The 19080-nt window shown below is 29.0% G+C and overlaps 2 protein-coding genes and 1 pseudogene across 2 annotated transcripts; 1 reads left to right on the plus strand and 2 right to left on the minus strand.

Annotated features, from left to right (window-relative positions):
* Window positions 1-3325: 3325 nt before the first annotated feature.
* LOC113553246 (ring canal kelch homolog) lies at window positions 3326-8384 on the minus strand. The gene is made up of 12 exons (XM_026956510.1): window positions 8014-8384; window positions 7808-7950; window positions 7199-7309; window positions 6897-7125; window positions 6648-6823; window positions 6474-6579; window positions 4612-4747; window positions 4491-4552; window positions 4143-4433; window positions 3928-4068; window positions 3591-3846; window positions 3326-3522 (listed from the first exon to the last, which is right to left on the minus strand). Exons 3-12 carry the CDS (start codon window positions 7288-7290, stop codon window positions 3326-3328), a joined length of 1686 nt encoding a protein of 561 aa, XP_026812311.1. The 5' UTR covers window positions 7291-7309; window positions 7808-7950; window positions 8014-8384.
* Window positions 8385-10439: 2055 nt separating this feature from the next.
* LOC113553319 lies at window positions 10440-12135 on the minus strand. The gene is made up of 3 exons (XM_026956637.1): window positions 12124-12135; window positions 10830-11089; window positions 10440-10701 (listed from the first exon to the last, which is right to left on the minus strand). The coding sequence occupies exons 1-3, from the start codon at window positions 12133-12135 to the stop codon at window positions 10440-10442; spliced, it is 534 nt and encodes a 177-aa protein (XP_026812438.1).
* A 594-nt stretch (window positions 12136-12729) lies between these two features.
* LOC113553403 lies at window positions 12730-15089 on the plus strand (annotated as a pseudogene).
* Window positions 15090-19080: the final 3991 nt, after the last annotated feature.

The following is a 19080-nucleotide window of genomic DNA, read 5'->3' on the forward strand; positions in this document are numbered from 1 at the left end:
TACGAATTTTTAACTTCAAAATTCTTGCAAGTTTTCGTGAATTTAATATATTTCGTAAACAATTGAACTTTAAATGCTTATAAACAAAAATTGTGACTAACGATTTTTTATTATTTTTAATACGATAAGTACAACTTATAATAAACCTTTTATTACATTCTAAAGATTTTTTGGATAGCCAATTTTTTTTTATAGTCATTTCAAAAATAAAAACTTAGAAAAATCGAAAATTTCAACTGTCTATAAATAGAGGTGCTCAGGGGGTCAGAGCTCCTCTACTATATTTATTTTTTTTTTACGTACCCCAACTATATTTTTTCACAGCAATGGAGAAATGGCATAAGCTTATGTCCAAAAAATTGTTATTAAACATAGATTTCAATTAACGTCAATTATACATGTGATTCTTTTATCATAGAACACTCGTTATTTCAAAAAGTATTCATGTTTTTGAAAACATTTTTTACATAGTTTCAAGTTGTTAAAAAACAGCGTTTTTATTAAAAAATTATACTTTCAAACATTTTTTATCCTTATATTTATTTAAGTTTTTTACTTTTTTTTAATAATAACATAGTTTTAATTTCATATTCCAAAGCAGAATAATTTTCTAAGTATTTTGATACATAAAAATCGAATTTAGGGGCGAGTTTATTTAGGCGAGGGGTTTATGAGTTATACGTATTTAAAGTTTAGACAAACAGAGTAGTGGACAAACATTTGGCGGGGTAACCACGTACCACTCCACTCCGCACATCTAAACTTTATTGATACATTATTTTTATTTAATATCATAGGCATATATATTTCTAAAAGTACGGCGAATGATCCGTTTGTCGTGTGACATGTTTACAGCCAAGTGGCGCTATCTATTTTGTTTTTATAAAATCTGCGATGTAAACATTGATATCGTGAATTCAAACCTTGGTTGCCGGTTGGCCACATTTGCTAATATTTTGCAAATCTCGATGATTATTTGTTCATCATAATTATTGTTATCACATTAAGATGATTCGGAGGTTCTCATCTTTAGATTTTCCCTGACGGCCTGACCCCTAAAAACGTTGAAATGACTCTAAAGCCATTTATAGTGTTCAAGTATTTTATACTTCAGTAGCGCGGTGAATGATAATTTCAGAATCAATAAATTGTCTAATATTTTTTTAATTAGGGTGGGGGTAGGGGATTATTATCGGTATAGGTCCCCTAATTGTAAATTGTAATATAATACTTGATAGTTAGTCAATAATAATGATCTAAAATATAATTAGTTGTATTATATTATTTATTATTATGTATTAATTATATCAATTTGTATTAGCCACTCCCCCCCTCCTCACCACGAATTTTCCGTCTATAACACTGGATGAGTCCTTGATATATTTTTCTTTACTTCTGAAAAATTCTCAGTTTACCAGGCGACTCGCGACTAAAATGGATTTTTAAATAGGTACTGTTTTTTATGGATTTAAATACAAACAAAATTATAACTAAGTTTATTATATTTCTATACTTTTATATAGGTACTAATGATATGTGTAATATATATATATTAAAAAAAGCTAAAACGTTTTATAGGGGTGATGTATCGCATTGATCAATAATTACCTCATCCGTGAATAATGTGAATAATTTGCCTTTGAATGTAAATTTTACAGTGAGGGAAATATGAGAGGTGGGCATTATGTAATTAACTTAAAAATGACAAATATTACGTCACTTTGTAAATAGCATTAATATTTATATACTGTTCGCAGAGTGAATAGTACCACTTCGTGCATACGACTAACGGAAATTACGCCAATTACGGGCGTAAAACCTTGTCACCATTCAATAGCAATCGGCAACAGGTGGTAATAGTAAGTGGGCCTAGTGCGTTTCGTGATGTAGCGGTGAAGAACGACGAGTTTTCGTTCGCCGCACAGTACAGTTTTCTTGGCGAACAGAGTGTATCCATTATCGACGAAAATGCAAAAAAAAAATTTCAAAATTTTCATTTACAAGCAATTAAACCCTTAGGCCCATGTCAATATTTATTGAAACTAACTTTGTTTCAAACAAATGTTAAAATGTTCAAAAAGTCTATTGATTACATCTATTAAGTACTATATAGTCTAAAATTCAAAATATGTAATCAAAATTAAAAATAATAGCAATGTTCACTTTTTTAAGCCATAGGGTCCATTTCTCAATGTTCTTTCGAAAAAACCTTTTTTTATATTATACATATCTCATGTTATCAGTCATCACTCATCACAATATGACTAATAAACCAATCAAGTAGGCATATACACAAAAACATACACTTTACATGACTACAACTAGGGTTTAGGTAGGTATCTAAAAATTTTTCCCAACTAATTTTTACTGTTGTGGTTGTTAAAAAAGTATATTAACACATAAAATAACCATTAAGTTAGTAATCGCTGTTGTACAACTTTCAGTAAGTCTCAGCAATGTGTACTTCGTTAACGAGTTGATCTACTTCTTCAAAATGATTGGTAATACCAGTACAAAAAAGGTGGATACCACTTAACTGTACGTTAGATATAGAGTGAGTCACTGTAATTAAATTATTAAAATTTAAATTCAATGATAAACGATATTATTTAACGACATTATATACAATGAAAAGAACTTTTTTTAAAGTACTAAGAAATATTAACTTTGACCATCAAGCTAGATTCTATTATTTCTATTTGTTACCAGAAACCTCCATCAAAGTTGATAACTGTAATATTTGTTCTACTAGGTAAAGTGTCTTCAAGCACAATAATAGCATTGATTTTAGAATATTCTAAAATCAATGATAATAATAAACAAAAAATATATAAAAACATACATCATTGTAAAATACAAAAAATTACATCACTTCACTCAGAATCTAAAAATAAAGTTAAAATAAAAAGAATGTATAATATTATTTCAAATAATTTTTATTTAAATATTATTTATACTTATAAATAAAATATGTATTACAAACATACAAATAATGACTAAGTATTAAATGGACATGTATCCATGTATGCAAATATTGAAGATAGGATAAAATAAATATTACAATCAATCTTATAATTTTCAGACTGTTTAATTTAATTAATTTACTTATAAAATAATATTTTGTCAGAGGTAGAAAAAAATACAATTGATGCAATGATGCATGAAATGTGTTCATTGGTCTGTGATATAACAAGGTATATCAACTTATGTATAACATAAACTTTTTATCAAACATTCACAAAAATCTAAAACGAATAAACTAATATTTTTTTTTCAAAAATTAATATATATATTATATATTATTTAAAATAATGATACATTAATACTAATTTGTTATAAAATGTGGAAACTTATTTACAACTACTCCACCATAAATTTTACCAACATTACTTGATGCTGTTTCCATGTATTCCCATGTATTGGTGTTGGGATTGTAAATTTCCACGGAACTAACATTATCATAAAATTCACTTCTTCCGCCCAAAACATACAATAAGCCATGTAATACAACAACTCCCATACCTATTTAAAATAAAATTTTGATTTAATACCTTAAAATAAAAATGTATAATAATAATTATTGAAGTTACCAGGATTTGTTCGGCAAACATGCATGTCAGTAATAGAAGTCCAATGTCCAGTGTCTGGATTATAAACTTCCACACTTTTATGATAAAATGGCCCATCATGACCTCCAATGATATACATTAGACCATTTAAAACTCCTACTCCATGACCACTACGACATATAGACATTTCGGCTATTGGTGTCCATTGATCAAAACTTGGGTGATAACGTTCAACTGATTTTAAATATTGCCTTGATAATCCATCAAACCCTCCTACCTAAACAACCAAATTATATTTAATGTATTATAATCTATAGATTTAAAATATTAAGTGTTATTAACTAAAATATTAATTTACCGCGTACAAAAGATTATTGAGTACTCCAACACCAACATCACCTCTACTAATAGACATACTAGATACCATTTTCCATTCCTCAGTATGGACATTAAAAGCTTCTACTTCATTTAAGTTGTGGTTACCATCAAACCCACCAACCTTACATATTATATTAAATATTTAAATATACATTTTATAGTACATAATATACTAGATACATTGGTATAACTTACAGCATATATCCAATCATTCAATAGACCCACTCCTAATTCACTACGTTGAATAAACATGGGTTTATTTGAAATCCAAGAAGGTGAATGTGAAGACAAGTCAAGCATATAAACTGACTTGGAAGTAGAAAAACTACCAACAGCATACACAAAAACACCATTCCATACAACTAAACTCGATCTTGTATCATATCCACTAATTTTTGGTCCAAGATTCCATTCTTTGATCTCTGGATCATACCATTCTATAAAACACTCTGCCCTCATAGAAGACCAACCAAAAACTAAGATCACCTGTTGGAATTAAATGGATAAATATTAATAAAGTAAAATAAGACAATAGATTCATACTTTTTCTATGTTGGCAGCAATTAACTGTTCTGACTTTATGTTTTCTATTACATTATCTGCACCTATAATTATTACAATAGAATGAATTCAAAATAATTGCATGTTTGAATAAAACACATACTAGATTTCTCATCAACTCCTTTTATCATGCACTTTTTTGATGTTAATGGCAAATTTATATGTTCCAATAATTCGCCCAAAACATGTCTTCTACTATTCCATTCATGATTTACCCAATTCATAATACATTTAATTACCTACAAATACAAATAAATACAATTAAAATAAAATAGAAAAAAATGTTATATATACGTTATATGCCATTTGAGAACTTGGTCTTTTTCCAAACAACCCATTCTCATTTCATAAATGTATAGTTTATTCAGAATGAAAAGAGACCTCAGCAGCCAACCTGGTATGCACAGTCGTGACTTTACTAAACAGCAGGCAAACAGGTAGTTGACTTGGTAAGGTTGACAAACGGGTGTTATTTGACTACCACCCAACAAAAATGGGTAACCACCGATCTATCATCTCATTCCGAATAGAATATAAATCATTTAACTATTTTCTCATAAGAGCCAGCTGACTATGGACTTATATGACAGAAACCAATGATAGCTTTTGAAAATAATTTGGTTTTTTTTTATTATTATTATTTCTATATGTAAATAACCATGAAATAATAATATAGATTTGAGTCCCAAATTGATTATATTTATTTTTAAATTTACTAGGATATCACCACACTATAAATACTTTTTTTTTTTAAATCATAAATATTATAGATTTATATTGTACATATTTGTTATATCAGTTTTATATTTAATTTATTATTTGAATTAAAAAAAAATAATTTAAATGGATATTTAGTTTATTGAGATAATAATATTATACAAAAAAAATTAATGTAAAATAGAAAACAATGATTGCAATGAAATTTTAACTATAAATATAATGTTTATCAAATCAAAGTATAGTTCTTTTAAAATCTCTTTCTATGTCTTGTGTGTGGTGTGTCTAATTAATTTCAGATTTAATATTGGAATATTTATTAACATGTTTTCAATTTAAATCAACAGCAGTTTTTGTCACTGGTTTTTAGTAATTCTTTATAGCTACTTAGCCATAAAAATTGTAAAAAATAAATAAAATACAATTTTTTGAAGTTGTGTCATTAGGCTCTTCTTTCACGTTATTCATGCATTATATATATTATATTTTGTGCTAAAAACTTACTTATTGTATTAATGAATACAAATTGTAATATTTTCTTGATAAAAAAAAGAAATAATTAAATAAATCAAGAATATGAAATTCTTTGTATTGTAAATCTACTATTTAATTGTTTTTTTTTTAAATAAAGATAACAACATTAAAAAAAAAGTAATAATTAATATTTTTTAATTTTTTGTTACAATAGAAAAAGATATTATAATAAATAGTGCATAAATGTAAAGTTATATTTTAGTTTATTATAAGAAATAATTATAGTACTTACTGCAATAAACAAATAATAACAAATTGATATTAAATTTTTCCAAAGATTTTAACTGCCAATGCTTTTCAATAATCTCAAAAGTCAAGTGGCTCTTTAAGAAAAAAAATGAAAAGATACATATATATATATATATATTATATCTTAGCAAAAAATAAAAAAATTATCAAACATCCTATGGATAAAACATAGTAGATGATATTAAAAATCGACAGTGGAAAGGCCAAGTTATATAACCTGTATAAACTGTTAATAAAAATGTAAAATGACATAATACATTCATATTTTTCCAAGTAACATAAATTTCAACTAATTTTTATGTTGAAAATGTAATGAAACAATTAATATTCTTTGTTTTGAACAAAACTTTAACATTAAGTTACTCAAAAAAAAAAATTAATTTGCTTTCCACAATCGAATTATATAAGTAAATTCATCTAATCTTCTATCCACCATATTAAAATATAATAATGATCAATACCAACTTGTTTTTCATTTGAAATAGCATGTTCAATATAGTGGATCATCTTTATTAATTCTTCTACTCTTTCAAAGGATATAGAAAAAAACTCATCACATTCAATCACTTCTCTAGAAATTACAATAATAATTAATATTATTTGAATCGGAAAAATAAATTAAATAATATAATATCATACAATATTTTATGTTTGATGTATGATTCAGAACTTGACAACAATATTGAACAACCATGCAAATCGGCAAATGCTTTGGTACTAAGACAGTTTGATGGTCTCAGATGGTCTTGTAAAAACTCACAACATTTATTTAATATGAATAAGAACACTAAATAATTTGCTGTAGCTAACAAGTCCTTAAGAAATCAATAATAATACAGACAAATAATTTTTATGCAAGTTCATAACTAATAAAAATAGTATTTATACCTTTACGTTATCTTCTGTGATCTTTATGTTGTCTGTATAAACATAATCTACTATGCGTTTTAAAGCCATGGAATCTATGTCTTTTAAGACAACATGATCTTTATTCGTTTTGTCAAATCTATTGAACATTGCATCAAAATAAGCACTAGCTTCTGCTAAATCAATTTTACGTGCATATATTACTGCCCCATCATCTGTTAATAATTTCACATCACAATCCACCTTTTGACTAAAAACAAAAATGTATTACATTCATGTTTACACCAACCAACATCACTCATAACAATAGAGCAAGAGCATACTTGATTACATAATAATATCTACTTGGAAATTGTCCACCGGATCTTTGTACTTGCTTTCGAGAACTCAAGAGTGACAAATTATGATTACTCATCTTTTTATGGAAATAACACCTTTTTAAATATATTAAAAAGAGTAGATAGTTAATATTTTATAAATAATTGTGTGAATATTGATAGGCATCATCGAAGCTCCTGTAATAATATGTGGTTGGCTGTGGCCTCCGACGATGCACAAGTATTTAGCACACTAAATTTTAGTGGCGTATAATAAAACAAATTGATATTGGTTGCTCAATTAATAGTAAGTCATATACCCCTCATAATACTACCAATTATGTACTGTTTATACCGATAAATATTGTTTAATTGAATATTATTTAATGCGCAATTTTAAAGCAATAAAGTTTTTTTCTTAGTACTTAAAACGGATCTATTGGAAACGGTTACTATTATAATTAGGTACTATCTAAGTCTTCTATTATAATACTATAAATATACATATATATATAATTAGGTGCTTAGTCTACACAACTTAAAGGTATTGCCTGAGCACCACTCGTTACACACGAGTGTAAAATATCATCGGATAAAAAAAAAATCAATTAGTACCTAAGAATTATTGACAACCGAGATTCGAGAGCGGTGTTGTAAAAAGTTGACAACTCGCGTCTTGCGAACGTTCCACGTTGAGAGTTGATAGTTGCCACAGTTTCGGAGTTGCGGACGACTGCGAGTACTGGTAGCCTAGAACTCTAGAAGTGTAATATTTACACAGAGATAAGAAAATAAGCGTCGACCAAAATATGGTTTAATACATAAATATATCTTAAATCGTGGTTGCATGTCTCAAGCGCAGAATAAACGACTGAAATGTATTCTGTAGTTGAAAACAGCGTTGGCGGCGGCGGCGGCTGACTGATAAGGTCACGGTGGCCACTCGTGTTCAGGTGCTTAGGATGCTTGACGGGCGGACGGCAGAGGGGAAACGAACTGTAGTACGAAGACACCCCGCACGCGAGCGCGCCGTAATCGCGTCTGCCGATCGGCTAAAAAACGGCCTCTGCAAACGGCTAAATCACATTTAATCGATGTCAAGTAGCGAAACCGCGCACGGAACGGGCACCCCACCGTAGAAGATGAGTCAGACGGGACGCACGTGCGCGGCAGCGGTTGTGACTGCGAGTGGCCGTGGCGGACTGCGATTGGTGATTTCGGCGGAGCGCCAGATACGGGTGCGCGGACCGGCGTTTTGATCGGTATCCCCCACAACGTTTACGGATCGAACCGCGCAAAGCAACGAATTCAATCCGAACGGGATACGGCTGGTGTATTATGGTACGTCGAACGCGCCTTCGCGGTGTGCATCACACGACGTGCGTAAATAGACGGTAAGTTTGAACGAAAACATAATTTTGAGTTAATACGGGGTAATGGGGACCGAGAAAATTACAACTCATAAATATACTCTATTCCTAATAAATTTTTATTGATATTATTCAATAATTGAGTTGTGATCAGCAATATACACTTTAACGATTAATATTAATATGATATACGTACGTAGTATGCGCATGTGTAACGCGTATTTAGTCGATTCTATTGATGGTAATAAATTACTAATAACTTTATCAATATTGATGTATCATAAATCGATTAAATCATCGATCGTATTATAGACGTATCTAAATTTTTCGTCTATTAGTCACACATGCTAGATTGCTACACAGACAAAACAAAGTATATACAAATATGAATCACGTGAAGAGAACATTCATTAACAGAAACTCAGAATTTTTTTTTTCCTATTTTTGGAGGTCTCTAGACCAGTTTCTTTTTAATCGACGAGTAATATGTGGTAATGTTAGAGGACGCGTTTTTAATAATGGGGTTTGTATGGTTGGTTAATTTGGAATGAACATTTTGTAGTGGTTTTTTGCAAGCTCGTTTACTGTTTGAATTTTTAGGTCATTATGGAGGGATGCATTTGTTATGTACTGTTGAAGTACACAGATATACAGAAGCTGAAGGTAAATAATTATAAGATCGGATATACATAATATAACAATTAGTCAATAAGTATAATTAAATGATGTACAACAGTGTTATAAGTCGTAATATAAATCAATTACTAACTGTGTATACCTACAACACTACACAAGACATATACGCTATAGTATTATAAAAATGTATAGTCAGCGTCTGCTGAACTGCAGTATGAACATAATACTTATACTACACTACATGATATAAGGTGTTTTATCTATAATTCCCACACTTTCCCTTTAATTCCTTTAACACGAGTTTTTGTCTAGAACTGAATATCAATCCAAAGTTAATTGTACCCTTTAAATATTTTAAAATTCATTTCACTGCTGCCCAGTGTTGTTCCTTCGGATCCTCGATGTATCTACTGACTAGATTTACTGAAAAAGTTATGTCTGGTCTTGTAATCTGACCGAGATATAATAAGAAATAACTTTGAGGGTCTGCTGGTATTTTAACTGGATTTGCTTTAGTCATATTGAACTTCTCCAATATTCTTTTACAATACAACCCTTGGTGCATACAATTGATCCACTAGATTTTCGCTCAATTTCTGTACCTAAAAACTAATTCAATTCTCCTTCGGTAATATTGAAATATTGTCTCAAATATTTCATGAATGATTTTACATCCTCACTCGATGTAGCTGCAACTAGACCATCATCAACGAATATAGCGACAATTAATACGTTGTTATTTTCTCTATTAACAATAACACAGGGATCTGCTTTCGTTTCTAATAGATAAAAATTAAGAAGAAATGTTTTAAACTTTATGTTCCAACATCGTGGTGACAGCTTTAGACCATATAAACTGCGTTGAAGTCTCTGTACACCTTTTCTGTACAATAGTTGAGCACTTCTAGTTGTCTCGTGTAATTTTTTTCGTCCAAATATCCTTATAAAAAGGCTGTTTTAACGTCAAATTGTCGAAGTTGTAGTTGTTCTGCTGCTGATATAGCTGATATGATGGACCGAATTGAATCAAATTTTACCACAGGACCAAAAGTTTCATTAAAATCAATTCAAAATAGTTGGACTATATCATTTTGCTACTAGCCTAGCCTTATATTGATCAACATGTCCATAAACATTGTATTTTGTTTTATACACCCAACTACAATTTACAATAGTTCTGTCCTTAGGTAAATGTACGAGAGTCCAAGTTCTATTTTGTTCAAGAGATTCCATTTCATTGTTTATGGCAAATTTTGTGACCCGACAGCTTCCTTGAAATACACTGGATCAGATTTGACTATGAAAAAAGCTGAATTATCATAACGTAATGGTTTCTTAATATTACTTCTATCTCGCAAGTTGTACACGTTGACATTTGACCCATCTCCTTGTTCGTGTTCTTGATCTTCATTGTTATCTTCACTTATTGATTCAAATTTATTATCCATGCCTTCATCTCCTTCTGATTTATTGCTGTATTCTAATGGATCGTCTTTGTGTAAGCTAAGAACATCAATGTTATTACCATCATTTAAATTATTAGAACATTCTACAAATTGGTCATTTACAAACTTTTCGTCCTTGAAAATGATGTCTTTACCTCGTTATTTTCTTTATATCAAATACGATACCTTTTTGAAGTTTCTAAATATCCGACAAAGTATCCTTTTTGGCTTAAATTCTTTCGCAGTTGTTTTGGAATTAAACTGTATGCATTTATTACAAATTCTACAAACTTGTCTATTTTAGGAAGTTTATCAAACCACAACTCGTATGGAGTTTTACATACTTTCCCTGAATTACCAGTATAATTTAATGACAACACTACTGTATTGACTGCTTTTGCCAACAGTGATTTTTGGGCCCCAAATTTGTATGCCGTAAGATCAAACTGGCCTGATGATTACTTTGTACGTCAGTAGTTGGGTTTTGAGACTCAAATTTGATTTAAGTAGAGGTCTAAGTAGATGGAGGCGAGAGTTAAGTTGTTTACGTTTTTGTTGGTGTGGTTTGACCAAGTTAATCTTTTATCAATAGTGATACCTAGTTATTTGGTTGACAGATGAAGTAGAATTGGCTTGTTATTGAATTTTAGTGGTGGGCATTCCATTTTGTTTAGGGATAAGTTCATCTGAGTGGATTTTTCGTCGTTGATTTTAATTTTCCAGTTTTTGGCCCAAGATTCTATTTTATTTAGGCGTAGTTGTAAATTTCGAGACGGGATATCACAATTTTTAATATTTGATGTAAGATTTAAGTATTTCCGTGTCGTCAACGAAAATAGTTTAATTTGTTGTAGGTATATCAGCTGTGAAGATATTATAAAGAATAGGTGAAAGGTCACTACCCTGGGGAACATCCAAGGCTAGGCATTAACGAATTAAAAAGTTAAAGTTAAGTTAAAAAGTTAATTTATTTTAACTTATTAACTTAACTAGTTACGTTTGGATTTTCATTAACTTAACTATTAACTTACTAAAATTATTTTTTAATTAACGCAAAATTAACGAATTTATTTTTCATTTTAAAACATAAGTTAAGTTCATTTATATTTAAATATTTATATTACAAACACACAAATAATATCTGTATGAAAGACTTTATTAATGTAAATTAATTATTATTTAGATGACTATTATTTTTTATACATATATATAAAAACGAAAAACTAATAAAATACATACTAGGTATATAGAAAAATACTGTGTCGTATGAAGTTTAAGCATTATTGTCTATAATTTAGTTTTGCGTTGGTAAGAAATAAAGTACGCTATGTATAAAAAAATATTTTTTTTTAACTTAATAAAAGTTTAAAAAAAATGTTTATTAACTTTTAACTTAAGTGAGTTAACCAACAATTGTATTAACTTTTAACTTTTTCTTATTGATGCATATTAATTTAACTGAGTTAAAAAAATTATTAACTTGTCCAGCCATGGCAACATCACACACACACACGCGCCAATTTTCTATAATATTATAAGGCCTAAACTAACATGGTGGCATAAGATAAGAATGTCATAAAAAATTGATGACTTAAAAAAACGTATTTGAATTTAAAACGCTTATCGAATAAAATTGTACACGTCTATTCGATATTTTTCAATTACAATTAACAATTTCTGAGAAAAATTTTATTACGTTTTCAAACTTTGGATACTTAAACTAAAAATAGAATGAAGTTATAAATACAAAAAAATTATAAATTGTCTGGATTTTAATAATACCTATATTAATCCAAAAAAACCCTAAATAATATTGTATCTATAAAGATATTTAAATAATATATTTTTACCTTTGCAACCGTCTTCCCTATGAGAATATTACCCTATTATAGCAATAGATTTTGGACCATTACACCGTAGGTCTATACACCTCTATGCTGTATCATACAACTTTTTCACAAGAAATTAAACATTGTATAACTTTGACGTAATTAATAATTATTATCACACGAATTGAATTGAATGACGCGTGCTAACCGCATGGCTAAATGTATGACGGCCGCGTCCTCTGGTATTCTAAACCGTAATGAGTAATGACCAAACTCTTATTAAATTAGCCAGCGTTTTTAACTTCATGCAACTAATACGAGGCATGATGGTATATGCAATATGCTTGTTAATTAACGCCCGGTTCTTTAAGACCGTATTGACATTTGAATTTAACAACTATCAACATCTAGCGCTCATGCAGTCTCGAAAACAAACACAATTTTAGATTAGAAACACTTTTATTGGTTTAAAAATACAAACATATAAAAATTACTGGGCTGACCACCGGCCGTTACATTCACGTGCAGTGGTTAACAATAGGAGGCTATACAAAAAAAATATTACTTACTTACCCATAGAAATTGAATAAAAAACATACAGATACAGATGACAGATAAAAATGTTTAACAAATACTTGTAAGTTGTAACGTAAAATATTATGGATAGCTGTGATGGTATAATATTTTGATAGTATGAATAGATAATCGCTATTGTATCACCCATTATTGTTCGTATACAGGATAGTGCTAAGTTTTTTGTCACACAATTCCTATTATAGCTTGATAGAATTACTCACAAATATGATTGTGCTAGCCTAGATTTAGTTTTGGCGTGGTTATCCGTCTCCAGAACCACTATGATTCTTTTCCGTTCATAACTGTTTCCAGTTTATTTGTATTTAGATCGAGTTCTGTCACGTATTGAAAGTCTGCGCTTAATATCAAAACATTTTTACTCTATCCCAAAGTGAAACTTTCTAGGCCTAGAACTTCTCCATTCAATTCTATTTCATACATAACGTTTTCAATTTTTGTTGAACCAGGTTCAAGTTTTGTTACGCATTGAATATTTACAATTGCCGATATTAAAATATTTTTGTTTTGATCCAAGGTAAAATTTTCTTGACCCAAAATGGCCAGAACTTCTACGATGATTTTATTCCATACATAACGTTTTCAATGTCTGTTGAATTAAGATCTCAAGTTCTGCTATACGTTGAATATTTGTAATTGAAGATATCGAATTATCTTTAGTATGTCCTTCAGGCTACAGGGTTGGAATTATTCTAGTTCAAAAATTTTAAATCCGATTCCGTGTATATTCTTTAAGTAATATTATTTATGGCTTTTCTCTGTATTTTGCAATTCATCTCCTTTATTTTCTGTTATTTCGTGCACGGTTCTTTGAACAACAATTTTATTTTTATTTATTTCGATACTTACTTCAATTATTTTAATTCTTCAGATTTACGAAGTAAACGAAGATTTAAAGTACGTAGCTCAGCCAACAGTATCAAAACTATTTTTGGCGGCTTCTAAACAAGATGATGACCGACTTTGTGCTTCGTACAATATCTTTTTGTTAATTGCTAAATCAAGCAAACCATACAGTATTGGAGAAGATTTTGTAAAACCGACAGTAAAAGAAGCTTTAATCACTGTGCTCCATAAACCAACGGAAGATATTATACGAAAAATTCCTTTGAACAATAGCTCTGTACAAAGACGAATTGATGAGATGGCTGAAAACATCGAAGAATCACTATAATTATTTGTAGACTTGTAAATTTTTAATTCAGTTAGATGAGTCCACTTTACCAACTAACGAAGCACTGTGTTTGTCATATGTGATATTTATAAAAAATAAAAAAATATGTCAAGAACTATTATTTACAAGACATTTAAAGACAGATTCAAAAAGAGAAACCATAATTAATACTCTGGAAAAATTTTGTGATAAAAAGGAATTTCCCTTGAAAAATAATATGTCAAATGCTACGGATGGCACTTCCGCTATGACAGGGCGTCACAAAGACTTTATAGCTTACTTAAAAAATAAAGTTTCAAGCGTGCTTGCTGTACATTGCGTTATCCGTCGTCAACATTTAGTTGCAAAAAACCTAAGCGAACGCCTTCATACATCACTGCAGTATGTCATAAAATCAGTTAATAAAATCAGAAGCAACTCGCTAAATACCAGATTATTTAGTCAACTCTGCATTGCTAATAATGAAGATTTCAACCGATTGCTGCTTCACACGGAAGTGCGTTGGCTGTCAAGAGGTACTTGTCTGGCTAGATCTTACAATCTGTTCGATTTCGTAATAGAGTTTCTAGCAAATAAAGAAACAGGACTGCAAGACAACCTCATCACATTAAAGAATGATATTGCTTACTTGACCGACCTGTATAAATTGTTTAATAATGTCAATCTCCAGGCGACGATTTTAACTTGATTAAAACAAAAAGTGTCGTTGCTGCTTTCGTAGCCAAACTGCTATTATAGTTATTATACAAACAAAATATCTGCAGACGTGAGTTTAATAACTTTCCTAATTTAACAACAGCATCTTTGAACAACGATGACTTGCATGTTTACTGCCAATATTTGCAATAACTACTGTTTTTAAAATACATTACAGATGGTAAGCTTAAAAAATTTTAGGGGGCGCTGTGGGTGGTGGATGAAAAAAGTCTGAGAACCTATGATGTAAATAATTTATTGCATTTTCGTATCTGTCCAGATAAGGGATTGATAAATGAAATTAGGAATTATCATTTAACCTTTAAATGTCTATGTGTAGTTATGAATAGTAAAAAAATGTACTATTCATGGTTAAGCTGTGTGTAAATTATTGTATAATGTATATACATTGCCTATCATTTTAGGTATTAATCGCTATCGCTCGGGCCCGACGTATAGTACGAAAAAGCATATTTTTATTGTGGTGAACTATTTCCTAGTTATCCACTATAAAGTACCAATTTCTAAATAAAAATTAATATCTAAATTAGTTATAACATTTTTTTATATAGCGAGTGATTTTTAAAAGGAAAAACGCAAATTAAGAGGTTTAAACTTGTCAAATAAATATACTTTGTCATAAAACATACCATGAAAATACATTGGATTGCTTTGTTTACGTGATTTGAGGCAAACTCTAAAATCAATAAACCTTGGATTAATACTGCTTCAACAAGTATCATAGAACTTGACCATAAACTGGATACAATAGTCAATAATATGTAGATTAAGTAAACACTAAATAATACAGCGCAACTACCTACACAACACATGCCTTAAAAAACATGATAATTGATTACAATAACAAACTTGAAAGTCTTAAAGATATGAATCTTTTTCAAACTTAGGCAGATAAATTATTTAATAAAAGTAAACGACATGTATAAGAAGAGGTAGCCGGGTAGATATAAGTCCGTTGTAAATTCTAAAAAGAGTGCCTCATCTAGTTAAGAATGTTAAGATGATGAAATTTCTACCACTGTCGTCAGGCATAATGGTACCTGTGGTGAGTCGGTCTTGGTCTAGATAGGCTCAGATTTAACAACGAAGTCCACTTCGTCGTAGGTCTGTTTCAGTAGCGGTTAAGTTTGAAGTAAATAAACAGCACGTTTTTTAAAGTTTAAGAATATTATTTATTTACTGAGATGTGTAAAATCCAGCCAAATAAGTTGTTAAATGTAGAACAAATCGGTCTATGCCAATAATTGTAGTCAAAATATGTCTGATCTAATAATGAAGCTGTAAAATATTAAATGGCGAATCGGTCAAGGACAATATTTCAATTGTAATTTAACACCAGAACAAATTTCTTTATTTAAATATGCACCAACTATATCATGTGACGTTGAACGGAGCTTCAGTCAATATAAATGATAAATCGATCCAATCGCTGATCATTTATTTTCTACAATTTAAAAAATGTGTGGTCGTAGCATGTAGCACACGTATTATCACTATTGAACGTGAATTATAAATTTTATTTTATTTCTAAATTGACTAAATTATATTATATTAAGACAAACAGCCAACCACTGATGTATTTCAATAAATAAATATTTTTTTTGTAACTATATTTTTGTGTTTATCTTATACAAATTTAAATGCATATTTTACAATTTTTTATTGTATACAAATCCTAGTCCTGTATATAACTATCTATTAATTTAAGTAATAATGATTTTTAATTATTAAGATGATTCGCATAAAGACGTGTCATATGCTAAACTATTGAAAAATTCAGAATATCCGTCCATTTGAAAAAAATGAATTTATTTAGCAAATTTTTAGCGATAGTCCGATGGTGTTACTTTTGCAGGAACTTCACTGATGAAGTAATGAAGTATTGTGGACAATTATTTAACATTTTCAATTTTTCAAGAACGCGTCATACAGTATTTACTGTCTGTTATACATTTTAATAAGTATTGTACTATTGTCTATTTTACTGTTTTTAATTTTATTGTGTCTAATAAAAGAAAAATTACATGTTCCCAGTGGCGTATTTAAAGGGGGCGAAAGGATGCAATCTCCCCGGGCGTTAAATTTTAAGTATTTTAAAGAACGCGGCGCTAGAAGTTAAATTTTTAGGGGAAAAAAGGGCGCCATAATGGTAAGTACGCCTCTGCTTATTCTACCACAACACTCTCGGATGGAAAACAATGAAATATCACTGAGATCATTTCGTGCAGAAAATGAAGTTGTGTACTTAGTGGTAATATTTGTTTAATTAATTAAATATCAAATGTTTTATTTATGAGGGAAATGGAAATATTAATTCAAATGACCTATTGTATATTGTATAGACTATTGATTTTAATGTACATGATATTAGTTCTTATATTAATAGTATATAATATTGATTAATGCTAATACTCTGATAGCTATGATAAGAATTACATCTTTTGTCAGTCATTAATTACACTGTGTACTATGTATGTATGTGTAGTTGGAGTTTATTATTACAACTAATATAAGTTATAACCAAAATTGATTAAGGTTCTTAAAGATGTGTGGATATCACTATAGCTACATACAAATAAAGTACTAATTTAGGTACCTTAATTTAAAAAATTGATAATATTTTAATGATTAAGTAGTGAATATTAAAAAATCATCCACGTCAGTAAATATTAGTAGGCCAATAATAATTAATAATTATATATGTATAATGTATACCAATATAGGATAGAAAACTAGTTTAAGCTATGATAATCCTTATATATATATATATATATAATATAATAAAAGGACAAGTATTTTTTATATAATACCTTTGTCATTTATGTTTCAATTTCGTGACGACAATTTTTATTTTTATTTTCACTAAGTTGTTCCAAATACTCCTACGAGCAAATCACTTTTGTTGTTTCGAATTTCATTTTATTTGCCATTTCAGTTACAAATATCGTAAATTAAGTTAAATTATAAATATTATTATACAATATATTATATATTATATGGCTATAGGCTTTAAATACCTATTTTAATTATAAATTATAATAAACAAATAATTTAAATACAAACTGATTACCCATTTAACAAACGAGCAATACCGGTTATTCAGCAATTCAGCTAGTAGGTACCTTTAATACCTAAGATCTAATATGTAATACGTATCTATAATTATATGAAGTATCGAATATCTTGTATCGCGATACGCCGATACATTTTTAATCAATGTATTGAGTATTTCATAAAATCATTTTACCGAAAAATAATCAATACATTAATGCGATACTTTGAAAAATTAATTTTTTAGAAATATTTTTACTCGCTTATTTTCCAACCGCGACTGTTTGACTATGTTTTAAGCATCAGTTGAGCGTATGTTTTCCCTAGCAGGATATATTTATAATCTTACCATGAATAAATTATCAGATATTACTTTTGAAAAATTAGTACTTTTAAATGGGAATAAGAAGTTATATTAATATATTATAGCAAATAAATAAATTATTAGTTTTTTAGACGTTATGTAATATGTACAATATAAATTAAATTAAACCTTGACTAGTGAATATTATTATAAATTTACAGAATATTATTGATTAATATAATAATCAGTATTTACGGTTTTTATCTATGTATAAATATATGTACCCCTGTACAACCTACCTAATTGTGTATAAATAAAATTTAAAAAAAATCCTGTACGTCATAGGCTATGGTTAATTTTTTCAAATATATCGAGTATCTAAATATTTAAAATGTAAGTATCGAGTATCTAGTATCTCGATATGTACTGATTTTTGAGTATCTTGCACATCCCTGATTATATAATTATCTAATCGTTCATATCTATGTGCTACTACTGGGCGACTTCTCTATTCACGCTTTTTTTCATGTCATTATTATATTACGCATAATACGAGTATGTGTATACTTATTGTACACTACATTACAGATTGTATATATTCTAATAAATGTTAAAAAAAAATGTTTAATAAACTTTAACCTGGTACCTAAATCAAGATTATTTAGAGAATATATTTTGGACGACACAGAACAAATTTAAAATCCTACTATATCATCTACATCTTAGGGTTCTAAATTTGAAATATTTCACTTAAAATTTTTCAATTGA

Source organism: Rhopalosiphum maidis, chromosome 1 (genome assembly GCF_003676215.2).
Source record: "Rhopalosiphum maidis isolate BTI-1 chromosome 1, ASM367621v3, whole genome shotgun sequence".
Lineage (NCBI taxonomy): Eukaryota > Metazoa > Arthropoda > Insecta > Hemiptera > Aphididae > Rhopalosiphum > Rhopalosiphum maidis.